The following is a 17634-nucleotide window of genomic DNA, read 5'->3' on the forward strand; positions in this document are numbered from 1 at the left end:
ATGCGGAACCCGTCGAGGCGAGCGTCCGCTCCCAAGATACAAAAATGTTTATATAATGAATGATAAAAATAAGAATAAAAGTAATTAACATAATTGTGCATTTCAAAAAACCTATTGCTTATATTAATATTGTAAGATTTAAAATCAAACATATCAAAGCATGTAAAAACATTAGACGACTTTAATAGAGCTGCATATAAACCTTTTAAGATCACATGTTTAAAACAGAATTTTTATTATATTTATTATTATTATCATTATTATTTGTATAAATGTGCTCTAGACTAATAACTACTGACCTTGTGATGTTCCAAAAGGATTTAAGAGAAAAACAAATTTTCTTGTGTAATAAAATAATGGGATTTCAACAATCCTATAAAGAGAACAGCATAGAGATACGGATGACACTTTTGAAATGTGGAGGAGAGAAAAAAAAGTGGAATAAAAATATGTATATGTACCTCAGGAATTACCTTGACCTGCACTATCCCAACTGTAAAGGTCTATTACAAATCTTCGTTTGATTCCAACTTCTCCTTCAAAGGTAATCCACTCTGGAATGCTCTACCCAGACCTATCCATTCTATCAAAGACTACCTATCCTTCAGAAAATCTCTGAAAACCATCTATTCAAAGAAGCTTACTCAAACGCTTTGTCCTAACCCTATTATCCCATCTATTCATTACCTGATCCTGCAACAACGGCTATAACTCATATCACACCTCCTCCAATTTTCCCTGTACTTACCCTGACCTTTTCTCTGATTATCTCTATCTAGCCTAAAACTAGCTCTTAATAATATTACCTGTCCACACACCTCCATTATTCTGCATCTTCATTACTCTGCTAAGATTTACCTGTTTTTCTCTACACTTTGCTTTGTAATCCTTTTATTATGTAAGCCGCATTGAACCTGCTATGAGTTGGAAAGTGCGGGGTACAAATGTAACAAATAAATACATAAATTATATATATATACCTCATTAATAACTAAAAAAGTTATATAATATGAAAGTGTAATGGGGATTCTAAAATTCTTGTAAAATAAGAAATGAAAAAATTAAAAATTAAAAAATTAGAAAATAAAATATTAAATGCTAAAATAAAAAATACAAAAATAGAAAATAATAAAAATTAAAAAATTGAAAAAATATTTTGAACCAACCCTACTGTTTAAAAAAAAAACGAGATGGACCTCAGGCAGCAAAATAACAAAATCAGTATCAATAGATATCAGTATCAAAAAATCAACAAAGGATCTTGTCTCTAAATATAAAGATATTTCAACGTTTCTTGGAAAGATCTGTTATGTTTTACTACTGGTCTGAATAGCGATACATGGTTAACTGCCTCCATCCATAAAATATGTATCATGTTCACATTCAAAATATAGGAGGCACAGTATCGCAGTTTGTAAGCTGCAAGCTGCCACAGCAACCGTCTGGGAACATTGAAAACCATAATAAAACATCATAGCATTATACGCGTTTGATACTATGGCTCAATGGAGAATATATATGTGTACAAACAGTAACCATCACATAAGCCCATACGATAAAAAGGAAAGATAAAAAAAAAAAATAAAAACGGATGTCTCCTATGTACTGCTTCAGACACAGTATCCATCAAGCGATGCTGCCCACCGATGAGACAAATTGTAAAATTACCAAGTATTTAAATCCACACTGGACTGTGCAAATGAAAGAATTATACTAATTGCCATGACAGTATTACTCCGGTATTCCAAAGGGTTCCAATGTACTCACCAAATCAGTCGGAAAAGGTACTTCCAAAACCTGTAGCGGCAAAGTCAGCAAGGAGTACAAACAAAAGAATGAGGATAAGATTGTCCGTTATTTAAATAGGTTAAACTCGCGCCAAAAAAGCCAAGCGTGCGTGGAATGATATGACTGCCTAGCACAGGCTAGATGACATACATAATAACATAGTGAGCAAAAGTATGGTGCAATATAGATGAACTGCATGAATTGAAACATAAAAAAACCCATAGAATTATCTGATTACATTACTAGAGATAAATAAATCAGGGTAATAATAAATGTAAGAAAGATTGTTTGGAAAACTTTTGCATATCCCATCCTGCACAAAAGGTTATGTGGTAAAATTAAAAAGTAATAATAATAAAAAAAAATGTATTTGTTGTTTGCCATACTTTTTAAGAATGTAATTTAACCTACTTATTTTGTTTTACTGAAAAAAAATAATTTAAAACCATCATGGTATATAGAATGCTTCATACTTCAAAAATAAACAATGAAAAATAAAAAAATGAAAGAAATGAGAAATTTATAAAAAATAAAAATTATTGTAATAATAATGAGCCATGGTTCATATTTACATTTTGAGTATAATGCATAATGTGCTGCACCCTATTTTTATAGATGTTTTATAAAAAAAAATGTTATAAGTAAAAGCAAATAATAAGAATTACATAAATATGTCTAATGTTTTTGCAAAATTTTCTATCCAAGAAAAAGCCTCTTTTTTGCTAACTTATATGAGGATAGGATGGTAAGCTGATGTAAAATAAAATAGGTATATGTACCCCATGACATAAAAAATATCAATAATATAAAAAAATGACTGTTATACATGAAGGAATAATAAAATATTAAAAAAACAAGAAATACAAATTAATAAAATATGAAAAATAAAAAAAGAATTAAAAAATAAAGAATAATGAAAAATAAATAAACGTGTGTTAAAATCACGATGTTAACACCTGTTGGACATGATGTGCAGCAATAGCAAAAGAGGTAAAGTACTTTATACTTTATTAATATCTAAAAAAGGAGTATAACCTACTGGATGATCTTCAAAATAGCTTGTTTGAAGACGTATATTTATGCATAAATGAGGATAGAAAGCAGATATGTACAGATCTTAGTGCTCCTAGATTTCAAAAGGTACATCTTTGTGTTTTGATTGAAGTCACAGAAATCGACTATAGTCAATGTCTACATTCAAACCTTGCGGTATTAAGGTTTGTAGCTGAAAGATCAATCTTTGTTCCTCTCGTAATGGCATAGAAAGACGACAGACAATATGCTAATTGTCTTTTAAGATCTTGAAGACAAAATATTTTAGGTCTTGAATAGAGTGACCTTCTGTTTTCCAATGCATAACTAAAGGTGCGGATTCCACATTCCTTCTAAGGCATATGCAGTGTTCAATAATAATGTTGGTTCTTCCAGCTTATTCCTGCCTCCGGGGGGTGGGGGAGGCTGCTTTCTGTTGGTTCTCTTCCTGCCAAGGATGGATTCCAGTGCTGGTTGGTGAGGGCACATGTTTGAAAACAAAACATGGGCACACTGGTCTGCTCCAGCTTGACAGGCATTTCTTCCAGGCTATTTTTGCCGGTTTAGCGCTATGACTCTCCATTTCTGGTTCCCGCACTTTTCCGGCGTGATCATTTGCCGGCTTCGACCTTCCTTGCATAATGGCATTTTTTGGATTCTCAGAGCGCTTGCGTGTCTGGCCTCTTTCGGGATGACCATGTGGAAGTCCTGTTTTAGCAGCTGTGCTCAATGCTAGTCTTTTGGCTGACACCTTTTTTTTTTTTCCCTTTGATGGGGCACCTTCCCTCTCAGTGGTTTACCTGGTTGCTTCAGGCGCCATTTTCTTGCCTTCCTGTTGTGACCCGCTTCTAGGCTTCCTTGGGTCATCCTCTTGGGTAGGGTCCTGGGAAGCATCCTGTCTGGGGTCTTCTCTCGTGCCTTTATGGCTTTGATTCCTCAGTGCCTTGAGGATCTGTTTTTGGGGTTGCACCTCTGAGAGCAGCCTGTTTAGGGCATGGATTGGAACTTTTCGTTCTGCTGCTTTCATGTTTTGCCTCCCTTCTGGCCTCTGTGGTCTGTTTTCTTCCTCAGGGCACCTCTTGGGCTTCATTTTGGGAGTCCTCGTAGATTTTTTCCTGCAAGCACCTTCAGTGCTGGGCCCGACGTTCATAAGTGATAGTCACCAGTTTGACTGGGCTTGGGCTGGTTCCTTCGGGGTATCCTTTCGGGTGGCATGCAAGTGTCTTTTTCCATTGGCTGCCTGTAGAGGAAGTACCTTCTGGGCCGTATGTTTTTTTTTTTTTTCAGTATGTGTTCAGTGGCCTCAGGTTGAGATTCTGGTCTCCTCTGCAGTCTGCGGCCAGCATTCCTATGTAAGCTGGCTTTGTTTGGTGGCCCTGCCCATGTTCAGCACAGCTCATCTTTTCCCACAGAGTTTGACTTAGTCACGGTCAATGTGGTTTCTGCTTTTTCTTTGCCTCTGGACTTGGATCCTTCTCTGACCGGCAGGCAGTGTTCTCTTCTGGAGGTGGGCATAGCGCCTTTTCTACATGCTCGCAGCGGTGGTTGTCCTGGGTGGCTCCATCTCCATGTGTTGAGCATCGTTTCTCCTTGGAGCAGGGCTCCAGGTTTGGCTGTAGAGCCTAACTCCAGCTCAGATGACAGAGCTTACGTTTGTCTCTAGCTGTACATCTCTGTACAGCTCTGGCTGTATGGATTGACTCTGTTTCCACCTGTAGGGCCTGGCTCCGGTCTCATCTGTGTAGCCTTGCTCCAGTTGTTGTCAGGTTCTCAGGTTCAGAGCCCGCGGGGCCGGCTCTGGAGCAAACGTGAGCCCTTGGGCTGCTGCCGAGGAGCGACAGCAGCAGGCAAAACCCACCAACCAACACTGGGCAAGCACACCGGCAGGGACTGCAGGCACTGCCCAGCGAACCGGAACACATGGACTGGAATCCCCCGGACTGGAGGACACAGGACTGGAACCACCCGGACTGGAACACTGGACTGGAGCGCACCAGACTGGAACACACACCGGACCGGAACACACTGGACTGGTCCGCACAGCTTCACCTGCGCTTAGCTACTAAGCCCCCCCAGGAGTTGAGCTCCTGGGTTCGAGTAGCCGGAAGGACTTACTGGATACCGGATGCCACAGGGACCAGGACTGGAAACAGAAGTACTCCTAAACCTAAACTGATCTACGTGCTCCCAAGCCCTAAACCAGCAGGAGTGTTCCTAACAGTAAACTGACAAAAGGACTTCCTAAGCCCTATACTAAACAGGAGCTCCTAAGCCCTGCTCAAGAAAGGGACTTCCTAAGCCCTAAACTAACAGAGCAGGGAACTAAACACAAAGCTAACACAGGTGCTACTAAGCACCAAGCTACAAGCAGAGCTCTACACTAACAAGCTAAACACAAAACTAACAAGCTACCTAAGCACTGCTCTAGCAAGCTAGATACAAAACTAACAAGGTGCTTCCTAAGCACTACTCTGGCAAGCAACCAGAAGAGCTCCTAGCACTAAAAGGGAAGACAGGGGAGCCACAAGGAAAAAGCAGGGAAGCTAACACATAAGCCAAAAGTGCTTCTAAAGCACCAAACACCAACAGCAAAGACTGCAATGCTCCCAATAGCACAAACACCAGAAGTACTTCTAACAGCAAATTCTGCAGTGTTCCTAACAACACCAAACCCTGAAGTACTTCTATCAGCAACAGAGCTTCCAAAGCCCTACACACAGCAATGCTTCTAAAACCAAGAGGGAAAAGCAGAGGAACCAAAGGGAAAAGCAGGAAAGCTAAACACACAGTCACCAGTGCACACTGCACTCACACTAACCTGGACCTTTAGCAAAAGCAAGCAGGGAAACTAGACACAAAGTCAGAAGTGCACACTGCACCACCCTACCTAAAGCAAACACCACTGTTGCAAAGGCTCTGAAGGAAACAACACCACTTCCTTATCAAGGCCCTCCCTGATGATGTCACACTCCCTAGCCCCAGGCAACAGCACACTGACCCAGAGAGGCCCAACCCACACCAATGCAAAACCGTGAAGCACTTGAAGCCAGTACCCCCAAAGAGAGGTAGAGGTAACTCAGTCCACCCACACAGGTGCAGTATAGTGAAACAATTAGAGCCATGCTGCTGGAAGCTGCCAGCACAGAGAGACAGAGCCAGCTCAGAAAGGACAGACAAAAGAAACAGAAGCCAGCTAAGAAGCTGACTCCCAGGAAAGAGGTAAGTTTGAGAGGGGTTCTGACCCCAATCATAACAGTTGTGTAGCCTAGATCCTCCTCAGCTGGTAGAGCCTAGCTCCAGCTTTGGCTATGGAACCTAGCTCCGGCTTATGTACTCCGATTCTCAGCTCTGGCTGTAGAGACTCGCTCTGATGGTTGTCACGGTTACTGGTTCTGGCTCCCATCATGGAACCTAGTTCAGTTTTGACTATGGAGCTTGCCTTCAGCTCTAGCTGTGTCTGGCCTGGTTCTGGCCTTGAGTCTGACCTTGAATTCTAGCGTTGAGTCTGACCTTGAATTCTAGCTCCGTCCCTGCCCATCGAGCCATGCTCCAGCTCTGACAGTTGAACTTTCAATCAAGTTTTGTCTATCAGGTCTACCTCCGGCACTGGAAATCAGGCTTCACTGCAGCTTGGCTGGTGAGCCTGGTTCCGGCTCATGCCATCAACTGTGGCTCTATGTCTGGCTGTTGAGCATCCCTCATTCCTTAATGGTGTTGCAGTCTCTAGAAGTGGGGCATTCTTCCTGTAGACTGCATTGGTCTTGTCTATCTCAGGAGATCTTGGCACGTGTCGGTGGCAGGTGGAGCAGGGATCGCTCCCGGCCTCTGCAGCATGGCCTGGGACTCTTCCTGTCCTCGCAGCATTGCCCCCTTCTCTGTAGGTGGCATTTAGATACATCACTGTTCTTAGATCAGGGTTTTTCATTGGCCTGGGGAGCTCTGTTTTATCTCCCTAGTGCTGTTTTGGTGGACCAGGTGTGAGATTGTCATAGCTGTATCTTTCAGAATGGGGCATTCCTGTCTCTTGTTCCTGGAGTCCTTTGCAGGGATTTATCTATTTCTCAGCTATTGCAGCCAGACACATTTCACTTGCTGTGGGGCATTGCTCTGTCTCTAGGCCCTGCGTATACATCTGGTGTTAGGCTAGGGTACCGCATAAGTTTTTCAAGTGTGATGCGGCTTCCAGTGTCTGGTTTCCTGTTTGAGATGCTACAGTGTTCCTTCTCAGAGAGTCTTGCTTTGCCCTGCATTAGCCTTCCATCTGCTGACTGCCGGTGATTCCTCCTGAGCACCTCTGTTCTTGTGGGTGCAAGTGTCTGGAATTGGTTTGCTAGTTCCTGGAGCTCTTTTAGCCGTTCCACTCAGGCATTCTTGGGTCTGTGGGTCGCTGTACTTCCTCTCTCGGGTTAGAAGTTTTTAGTCTGTTTTGGTGCACAGTTTGGTCCCCTTCTTGGGACTCCCAGTCTTTTGATGTAGGTCTCCCGAGACCTTAATTCTTCGGTTTCTCTCACCCTGACAGGACACTGCTTTCACACATCCCTTTAGTCTAGACTGGTCTGGTGGATGATAAGGAAGGAAAAATTATGTCAACATGATAATTTTCATTCTTTTAGTCCAACCAGACCAGTCTAAACGCCCGCCCTTTATGGTTTCCTCTGGTTCTTTTAGATCTCTGGTCCAGCACCACAGTGACTCGTTTGTTATCAACTCTATCTTCATGTCTCCTTGCTACAACTACTACATGTAGCTCCTACTTCTGGTTGAGCCTCGACCTATATCCCCATTTGGGGGAGTCTAAAGGTCAGAGCGCACAAGCCATGTGGTGAGTCGTCTCTCACCGTTCCCCCTAGTTGGGGTCTACAGATTGGCCTTGGTGACACTGGAGCTCCCTGGTATACTATTCCTGGGCACACGTGGCTTCCATGTCTAATTTTGTTGGTTTGTGTTGTAGCAGCACAGAGCACCATTGCTTGACTATTTGTCATACTGAAAATTCCAGGATGCATGATACCCTTAAGGGGTGAATTACTTGGAGCTATTTTCTGTCTCCTCCTGCTGGTGGATGGACATAACCCATTAGTCTGGACTAGTCTGGTTGGATTAATGGAAAGAAAATTATCAGGTAAGACATAATTTTTCCCTAATATTGAAACAGTGTATCAGTGCTGGCTTGGAGCCCATGCTTGGAGGAGTGAAGAGAGGTTTTGAGCAATATCTGTAGATACCACTATTCAGTTATGAAAAGCATCATGAAATAGGAAGGTTTTCAATTCAGATTTAATGTAGAATGAGAAGGCTGTAATTTTAAAGATATGGCAAGGAATTCCATAAGGTGGGAGCTGTTAGACTAAATATATGAGCTCAGATAGCATCTAAAGCAATAATACGAAAGGAGGGAATTATTAATTGGTTTTGTTGTGATGACCTAAGAAATTAAGAGGGAATATACTACTACTACTACTACTATTCATTTCTATAGCGCAACTAGACATACACCGCGCTGTACATATTATATATAGGTACTTTCTCTGTTCCTAGAGGGCTCACAATCTAAGTTTTTGTACCTGGGGCGATGGAGGATTAAATGACTTGTCCAAGGTCACAAGGAGCTGGATCAAAGCCCACTGCACCAACCATTAGGCTAGGTGCCATCATGGCTGCTAGGTGTATTCTATAAATGCCTTAGGCGTATTCTGTAAACTGTGCCTAGATTTAGGTGTATTTTATAGAGTACACCTAGGCGGGAAATTTTTTTTCATACTGATTTTTTTCAGGCATCATATATAGAATCAGGTCCTGTGTGTGTAAATATCAAAATTCTGCCTAAGTGCTGTTCTGTAAATATGCACATATCTTATATACCCCGCATTTGACAAATGGGTGTTCACATACATCTGGACAAGCTTCACACATGTAACTTATGCACGTAATTTATAGCATTCTATATCTCCAGCATTTAAGGACAAGCATTACCACATACTCCTGTATATAGCCAGTATGCTAGTATCCTATAAAGGAAAGCAGGCAACAGGCATCACATAGGTGCCCTCTAAGTATAAGCACACTGTTTTAAAAGTGCCTGGTAATGCAGGGGTTCTCAACACAGTCCTCAATGAATGTACATGAGATAAATTTGCATGCACTGCCTCTATTGTAAAGAAATCTGCCTCATGCATATTCATTGTAGATATCCCGAAAACCTGACTTACTGGGTGTTTCCCGAGGACTGGGTTGAGAGCCCCTGCTGTAATGCCTACTGAAGAAGAGGTGTTAATTACACCCGCACAACCATCAGGCAGTTACTATGTGCCTAATATCCCTTTCCAATCATTCCAACCCATTCAGTATCACATAACCGACCCCGTTTGATTTTACTGGGGGTTTCCCTGATAGGTTAGTGGTGGGACAGGAACAATCCTCGGTCACTCCTGCCATTTTGCCAGCTTGAGTTCAGAATGATGGCTCTGAGGTCTAGTAATGCTCTTATGGTATTACCGCTAGAGGCCAAGCTGCCAAGTAATGATGAAATTACCGCTAGGGGTCAGACCTATTCGGAACCCAGGTTGGCAACTCAGCAGGAGTGTCCAGGGGATTGTTCCTGCCCCCTCCACTAACAACCAGGGAAACCCCTGGGGAGTGGGGGACAGCCAAATGCCTCTTAAGAGAGGTGGGGTGGGGGATGAAGCTGATGTGGATCAGAAGTTGGGGGTGATACTTTTTGATTAAGAAAAAAAAACATTTTAACAACACACAAGGCTGCAGCAACTGCATTGGCAGATAGTGTACGTGTAACTTGTGCTACCCTGCTGATGCAATTACAGTGCAGGAATTGTCTGTGCAATAAGTGCAGGGCAGATGCTGAATATACTCCCAACACTTACTGCACAGGCTTTACAGTTAACAATGTGTTAACTGCTGCAGCTAACACACTGTAACAGCAGAACTTTACCGCACTTTAGTAAATGAACTCTGTAGATTATAAACCCTCCTGAGGTTAGGGAAAAACCTGATGTACCTTGAATGCAACTCACTTTGAACTACCAAAAAAAATAAGTGAGCAAAATCCTTTATTTATTTATGTTTTTAATTTATTAATTTAGTCAAATAGGCAAACAACAACAATAACCTCAAGCAAAGTTCCAAACAGTTGCCATACTATTGCAATAACACTGCAACTGTGAGCAACAAACCTTGCATAAAATGAGCAAAATCTAAACAAAAACGCGGTCTTGTTTCTTTTCACAGGTGGCTATCCCAGACCTTGGTGAAGCTGTTCGAGATGCAGACTTGTTGGTCTTTGTTATTCCTCACCAGTTTATTCGTAAAATCTGTGAGGAGATTACTGGAAAGGTTCCTCATAAAGCTCTCGGCATCACACTTATCAAGGTATAAAAGGCAAGGCGTCATTTGTTTTATGTTGGTCTGAGCTGGGACAGCCCCGTGCTGTCACTGTGCTTTTAATAGCACTGATGTTCATTCTGAAAACTGAGTGCACAAGCAGGTCCCTCTCACGAATTATGGCGGGGCTGGCTGGATCATAGATCAAGTTACCACCACAACATAGTACTGATGTGATAAACATTTGGCATGTTTCACCTGTGGAGAAGGTTAGAGAACATTCAGTATTTTGATATAAAAGGGGGAGGACAGATTCGGGAGCATTTCAAAATCATTAATGTACATAAGTAGCATCAGGAGAATCTGGTCTACAGCCAGCATGCCTAACAAACAAACAGAAGGTCATAGGAATTCAGAAGAAGGTTGATACTGGTCCAGACAGCTTGGCTGACGGACTGGGTTTTTGGATCAGGGAAGGGATTTTCAGCTGACTGCAGGCCTGTCTGCTCTTGGCAGAATGATTTGCCTTTTCACAGCTCAGCACCACGTTTAACTCCCACAGAAATCACTCTCGGCTACAGCCAAAGGAGAACTAAACTTTTTTTGGCTTTTTTGTTCTGTTGGGCTATAAGGCTGATTTATCTAAAACTGGGACTCAGAATCATTTTTGATAGATAACTACTGATTGACTTTGACAAATGAAATTAATTGGGGCTAGAAAAATTTCTCCAGGCCTTAAAAGGGATGAAGTTATAATGCCATATATATATATATCCCCCACCCAATAATTTATTTTAGGGTGGTCAGGGACAAGGGATAATTCTATATATAAAGCCTGTTTACTTGCAGGAAAGGTGCAAACTAAGTCCAAATACCAACCCCCCCCCCCCCCACCAAATGATCTGAGTGTGCTCACATAAAAAACCTGATTGACTAGGTGTGTCCAGAGGACTGGGTTAAGAACCCTGGTTTAAACTAAGGGAAGAAAGTGAAACACCTTACACCTGTTTGTCACCGCATTGCCTTGTAATGCGTTCCAAACCATTTAAGCAGTTTGACTCTGTGGGATGCAAGTATTGCATTCTACAAATAGAACAATCAGAGTGTTGATGGAGAAAAAAAAAGCCCGTCTAGCTGAGATCTCACTTCCTGTAGGAGTTTTCAGTGATGATTAGACAGGCAAAATTATCTTATATCTCAAAACTTATTAATTCACAGTCTTAAATAGCTGTAAAATTGTCTTCATTAACTTAGCAGTGATTTATAGCTACTGACCTTTTTTTCCCCCTCAGTCAGTCCCTCTCTTGTCCCCCTTTTCTTTTGATTGTTCTCCATCCCCTTATTCTCCTTATTTTTTTACTACTACTATTAATCATTTCTGCAGCGCTGTACACATTATATGCAGGTATTTCCTCTGTCCCTAGAGGGCTCATAAACTTAAGTTTAAGTACCTGGGGCAGTGGAGGGTTAAGTGACTTGCCAAAGGTCACAAGGAGCTGTAGTGGGAATTGAACCCAGGTTACCAGGATCAAAGCCCGCTGCACTAACCATTAGGCCACTCCGCTCCAGCCTATCCATATCTGTTCAGGCCACGATCAGGGCATAGACCAAGAAATAGTTTTAGCTTCATGGAAACTCTGAGTAATTTGGCCACTGTTAACATGTGTGTGTGTATATATATATATTGACCCATGGCAACTCTTACAGAGAAGGTTGTGGCCCAGCAGATTATTCATGTCTCTTCCATTAATAATTCTTTCCACCCTTGTCATTCAGGGTTTCACTGAGGGCACAGTTGTCAGTTTTTTGGATTCTCCTAAGGTTGTCAAGTGGATTTAAATACAGCTTTTGCTTTTTTTGTGTGCAGCACCAACCTTCTGCAATAGACTGCTTCCTTCCCTTCATAGGGAGTTGCCGTATAAGAAATTTAGGGCTGCACTGAAACCTGTTTATTTCCGCAAATCTTTGGCTTGCCAAATTATTCCTAGAGATATGAACTAGACAAATTTATAAAGGCCTGCCCTAATCAGAAGCAGGCAGCCCTTCTTTTCCACTGCCCTCTTTTTTTCTCCCATCTTTCTATCAGTTTGACCTTGTGCTTGGCTATGGTCTACTAGACTTTTTCCCCTCCTCCTGTTCTGTTGGATTTCTTTTCCCTTTTTGAACATTTGCTACACTACCTGGATGTACTAGTTCACTAAGCGGTGTAGCAAATTCTGATTTAAAAAATTAACTATTCTTTCGTTCTGACACACTTGAGACCAGCTTGTTGGTAATGGTTCTCAGCTGGCTCAGATCATACCTTTCTGAACACATTTTTCAACTTTAATTTTATCGCAATACCACCTTATCTCTAATTCCGATAATGAACTCTTTATAACTGACTGTTTAATCTACTATGCCAATCATGTTCTAATGTAATACCACGTGTATCTCTCACTCTGGAAATGGCGAGCGCCAGGACGGAATAATGTAAGCCACATTGAACCTGCAAATAGGTGGGAAAATGTGGGATACAAATGCAATAAATAAATTATGTATCCTTAACTTATTCCCCATTGTTCCCCAGGCATCAATTCTAGGTCCAACCTTAGTATTTTCATTGCACCTCTTGCAACTTGAATTCATGATCTTGGGATAAGCACTTGCTTTTATGCAGATGACATACAGCTCCTTATGCATGATGTATGGGATCAACTAAGCCTAGAGTCTAAACTAGAAAGATAGCAGTTTTGATTGATACACATAAGCCAATCCTCAACCCTCAGAAATTGGAGGCATTGTGGATCACTAGAAACAATAGGCCACACCCTTTTCATACTAGTATTTGAAAATTTTAAATTCTAATAAAGGAATCAATTTTGTCACTTGGAATTTGGTTCTTCCTTTATTGGTCTTAGAAGAATCAGGTCACTTAAATCAAATTGTGTCTGGATTGTCGAGTGCTTAAAATATTATTGCATGTTCTTGTCAACCAGTTGGACTACTGTAACTCTCTCTTGGTAGGGATTCCCATTTATCATTTAAAAAGACTTCAACACATTCAAATGTCAAAAGGTCAGGCCATCTGACCCCATTATTAATTGACCAACATTGGCTTCTAGTCTGCAGTTTGGTCAGGTTTAAGATCTTAACGATGACTCATCATGCTTTCTGTACAGGAAGCCCAGTTTATTTGTCTTGTATTCTTATTGCATACTATCTGGCTTGATCTCTGCAGTTTTCTCAGGCTAATTATCAGACTATTCCTTTGGTCACTAAATTAAGTTACAGTCCACAAGTAGTAATGCTTTTAGCTACTTAGCCCCTTCGCTCTGGAATTCACTTTGTAAGACCTGTGCTTAAAGAGCTTGTATTAAAAAAAAAAAATGGAAAGTCGAAGTGAAAACTTACCTGCCTTTTCTATTCTGTTTTTAATTTCTCTTTTATTTGTTGTATTTTTCCATACTCCCACAGTTATGTTTGTGTTACTGCCATTATGCTGTTCTATATGTTTTCTCTTACCTTCCTTTTTGGTTTCTGATGTTTGGAGTGTCCAATGCAATAAATTACTGGCTCAGTACACTACTATGATGAAATTCTGGATATAAGCTGCTATTTCTGCTCCTTGGTGGGATTCTAAACACATTGTGAGAGGAGCCTCCCTCTGCACCTGTCCTGGTTTTGTGATGTTAGTAGGTTTCTCTGTTTGTATTTCCTTTCTCTTACAAATAATAATATACAACACCATTTCAGATATCTTATTTATCAAATTTCACTTTTGCTTAGCAGCAAAACCGCCCTCTCTCCCTGAGCCCATACGCCAAGCCCCCTCCCTGCCCATCTTCAAATCCTTGCTCAAAGCCCACTTCTTCAATGTCGCCTTCGGCACCTAACCTTTTACTTCTACTCAGGAAATCTAGACTGCCCAGCTTGACATTTCGTCCTTTAGATTGTAAGCTCCTTTGAGCAGGGACTGTCCTTCTTTGTTAAACTGTACAGCGCTGCGTAACCCTAGTAGCGCTTTAGAAATGTTTAGTAGTGGTAGTAGTGGTGGTGTATGGTTCCATGAGCTTTTGTTCGGACTTAACTGGGATTTCGCCCTTCAACATTTTCATTCCCTCTCCCTTCCACCCTTCGTATAACATTCCATGGCTAGTGGGCCACACCCCACAGCTTCCTTCAGAACCTAGTGCTCAAGTGCCCTGAATACAGCTGGGAGGTACTTCTGGTCCTGCTATGACTGAGGTCATAGGAGTAATTTGTTTTCCTTTTTCTGGGGGAGGAGAGAAAATGTTAGGAGGTTATATTAGTGCTGGAGGGAAGGGGACCAATTCAGCACAAGCAACTGGGATATTGGGTCAAACTATGACTATGCTGGGGACTCTTTTCCCACCTAGGGACTGAAAAATGCCGCTGCAGCTCCCCTAGCCTTGGCTGGCCCAGTGACTGGAAGCCAGGTTTTGAGAACTGAATCTGGTGTTCAGGGCCGTGCCTAGGGTCTCTGGCGCCCCCCTGCAGACTATCAGTTGGCGCCCCCCCCCCCCCCCCGGTGAAAATGATCACGCCCCCCCCCCCCCGGTGAAAATGATCGCTCACCACTTGCTACACTGACAGGAATTGTCAGCAATATTCTTAGAAACAAATTGCTATACATTGCAAAATAAGATAGCAGATGTAAATTCTCAAAGTAGACATATTCCAAACGCTAAAATGAAAATAAAATGATTTTTTTTTACCTTTGTTGTCTGGTGACTTTCTTTTTCCAATCATGCTGGCCAGTATCTGAGTCTGCTGCTATCTGTCCTCTTAACTCCATTTCCAGGACTTCCTTTCCATTTATTTCTTTACTTTTCTCCTTTCTTCTTCATTTCTTGCTCTATATCCATTTCCAGCAATTTCTCCTCTCTCCCTGGGTCCTGCCCTCCCATCCATGTCCATTCTTGTCCCTCTCTGCCCTTCCCTCCTCCATCCATAGCCAGCAATCCTCCTCTCTCCCCTGCCCTCCCCTACATGTCCAGTCCAGTGATTTCTCTTCTCTCCCGTCCCGTCTACCCCCCCCCTCTCCTCATCCTTCCATCCGTTTTCCCTCTTTATCTCCCCATCCTTCTGTCTTCCTCTTCCCTCTTTCTCTCCATGTCCTTCCATTCGTCTACCCCCTCTCCCGATCCTGCCATCCAACATCTACCCCCTCTCTCCCAATCCTTCCATCCAGTGTCTCTCTCTCTCTATCCCCTTTTCCATCCAGTGTCTCTCTCTCTACCCTTTTCCATTCATCATGCCCCCCTCTCTCTCCCCATCCTTCAATGTTTCTCCTCCTGTTAGTTTCTCTCTCCCTACTCTTCCTTCCAGTGTCTTCCCTCTTTCACCCCCCCCCCCCTCCCATTTTCTCCTCATTTTAAGCCGCTTCTCCCTTTCTCCAGGACTCCAGCCCTTCTCCATGTCCCCTCCTTCTCTCCCCATCTTCCCACTCTCTCCATTATACCTGCCTAGTGCCTCTCGCTCCCCCTTCCACCTGGCATTAATTTGTTGGCCACTGCTGCTGCTTCTCCTCTTCAGCAGCAGCGCCCCGAGTCCAGACAAAAAAAACAAAGGTAACACACGTTACACGCACCCAAAGTGCAGGAATCAGCTGAGAGGACCGACACCACACGCAGCTTCAACCGCTTTGGAGCCCCCAGGAGCAACAGTTGGCTGCTGGAACAAGCGCGGGGCTGTACCGTAGCAGCTTTCAGCATGGGCTATCGGCACTGCAGCCGCTCCTCTCTGTCCCCGGAGCAGAGCAGGAAGTCGATGTCAAATTCCTTCCTGCTCCTCCAGGGGCAGAGAGAGGAGCGGCTGCAGCGCAGACAGCCCATGCTTGAAGGCTGCCAGGCCCCGCTCTTGCTTCTTCTTTTTTTGTTGTTTTATCGCGCGACTCGCGCTGAAGAGGAGACTTTAATTCCCACGTTGCCGGCCCAGACTCGGGAGTGCGGGAGACTCCGGACTTGGCAGGTCTGGATGAGCGGGCCTCGAGGGAAAGTGGCTACGTTTGGGGGGGGGGGGGGAGGCAATGCAGCATGGGCGGGAAAGGTCACTAAGCCTCCCCAAGCCTCTTATACGGGGCGCCTATGAGCGTCAGTGAAAGCGGAGCGCTGCCGACATCTACCTTCCCTTCGCGCTCTTGGTTCCCTCAGTGACAGTGTCCGCCTTCTTTCTGACGTCAGAAGAAGGCGGGACACAGAGAACCAATGAGTGCAAGGGAAGGGAGACGTCAGCAGCGCTTTCACTGACGCTGCTGCGACCAGGTAAAAGATTTAAAGGCCTCGCGGGGCGAGAGTAAGCACCGCGGCGGCGCCCTCCAGAGGTGGGCGCCCCCCTGCGGCGCTTACCCCGCTGACCGCATCGGCACGGCCCTGCTGGTGTTGGGCAGGTTTATACTTCCCTTTTCTGAATAATTTAATAAGAGTTGCTCTCCAACATCTTTTATATTGAAGGAATTTCTCATCAAAACATCGCACTGCTATTTAATTTAGCACCACATAAATTACATTGACAGCAGAGTGAACTTCAGTGTCATGTTTCTTTTACCATGAGCTTAATATCCTGGAGGGTGCACAAGCCAACCTGCACAGCGCATCCAGTTTAACCAGAAATAAGAGTTGCCACTAATCAGTGCCCCTAGTTCTGTTTTTTTTGTTTAACTGCACATCCAGTCCACCAACTCACTTAGTTGGGGAAACAATTTTAATACCATTGTTTAACTCCTTTCTCTTTGTGTCTCTTAATTGCTGGCTGCAGGGAATCGATGAAGGGCCAGAGGGACTTAAACTGATTTCTGACATTATCCGGGAGAAAATGGGAATTGATGTCAGCGTGTTAATGGGCGCCAACATCGCAAACGAGGTGGCAGCAGAGAAGTTCTGTGAGACAACAATTGGTAAGAAGATGTTTAGATGTAGGGCTAAGGCCAGGTCTGAAATCCAATAGCTCCAGAGCCCACAGTCCACAGTGTGGAGCCTTGTGGTATTTTTTTTTTTTTTTGAATGGAAGAATATTTTATTGTGAAATCAAATTATGGCCTCAGAAATCAAGGCCAGCTTTGCTGTTTCTCTCTCTCTCTCTCTCTCTCTCTCTCTCTCTCTCTCTCTCTCTCTCTCTCTCATATTTGTGTCTTTCTGTAGCTCTTCTGACAGTCTGCCCTCATAATCCTTTCTTTGTTGAACACAATGTGACACATGGAATATTCTACTGTTTGGATGGATAAGGTTCTGCTGATTGTTCTTGTATTTAGAATAAATAGGTCAGGTTCTCAGGCTGTAGGGGGTCTGGATGTCCAGTTCCTGTCTTTACTGTCTTTGTCCACAATTTCCAGTCGCAATGTTGGGGCTTTCTTTGATTCCAGCCCCAGAAGGAGACTGTCTTTGGTCTTAAGGAGAGTTTTGTCAGAATCATCCACAGCAATGCGCAGGGTGCACCCCCAGGGCAGGAGGTTCTGCTTGTAGGCCGCAGCTAACT

At 43.1% G+C, this 17634-nt stretch overlaps 1 protein-coding gene across 1 annotated transcript in view; it reads left to right on the plus strand.

Annotated features, from left to right (window-relative positions):
- The window catches only part of GPD1L (glycerol-3-phosphate dehydrogenase 1 like), an 81041-nt gene that overhangs the window by 26757 nt on the left and 36650 nt on the right, over positions 1 to 17634 (plus strand). Inside the window, exons 3-4 of the mRNA XM_030190021.1 lie at positions 10066 to 10206; positions 16918 to 17056. Of these exons, the coding sequence (XP_030045881.1) occupies positions 10066 to 10206; positions 16918 to 17056 (280 nt within the window). The remainder of the gene's footprint in view (positions 1 to 10065; positions 10207 to 16917; positions 17057 to 17634) is intronic.

This window comes from Microcaecilia unicolor, chromosome 1 (genome assembly GCF_901765095.1).
Source record: "Microcaecilia unicolor chromosome 1, aMicUni1.1, whole genome shotgun sequence".
Taxonomy (NCBI): domain Eukaryota; kingdom Metazoa; phylum Chordata; class Amphibia; order Gymnophiona; family Siphonopidae; genus Microcaecilia; species Microcaecilia unicolor.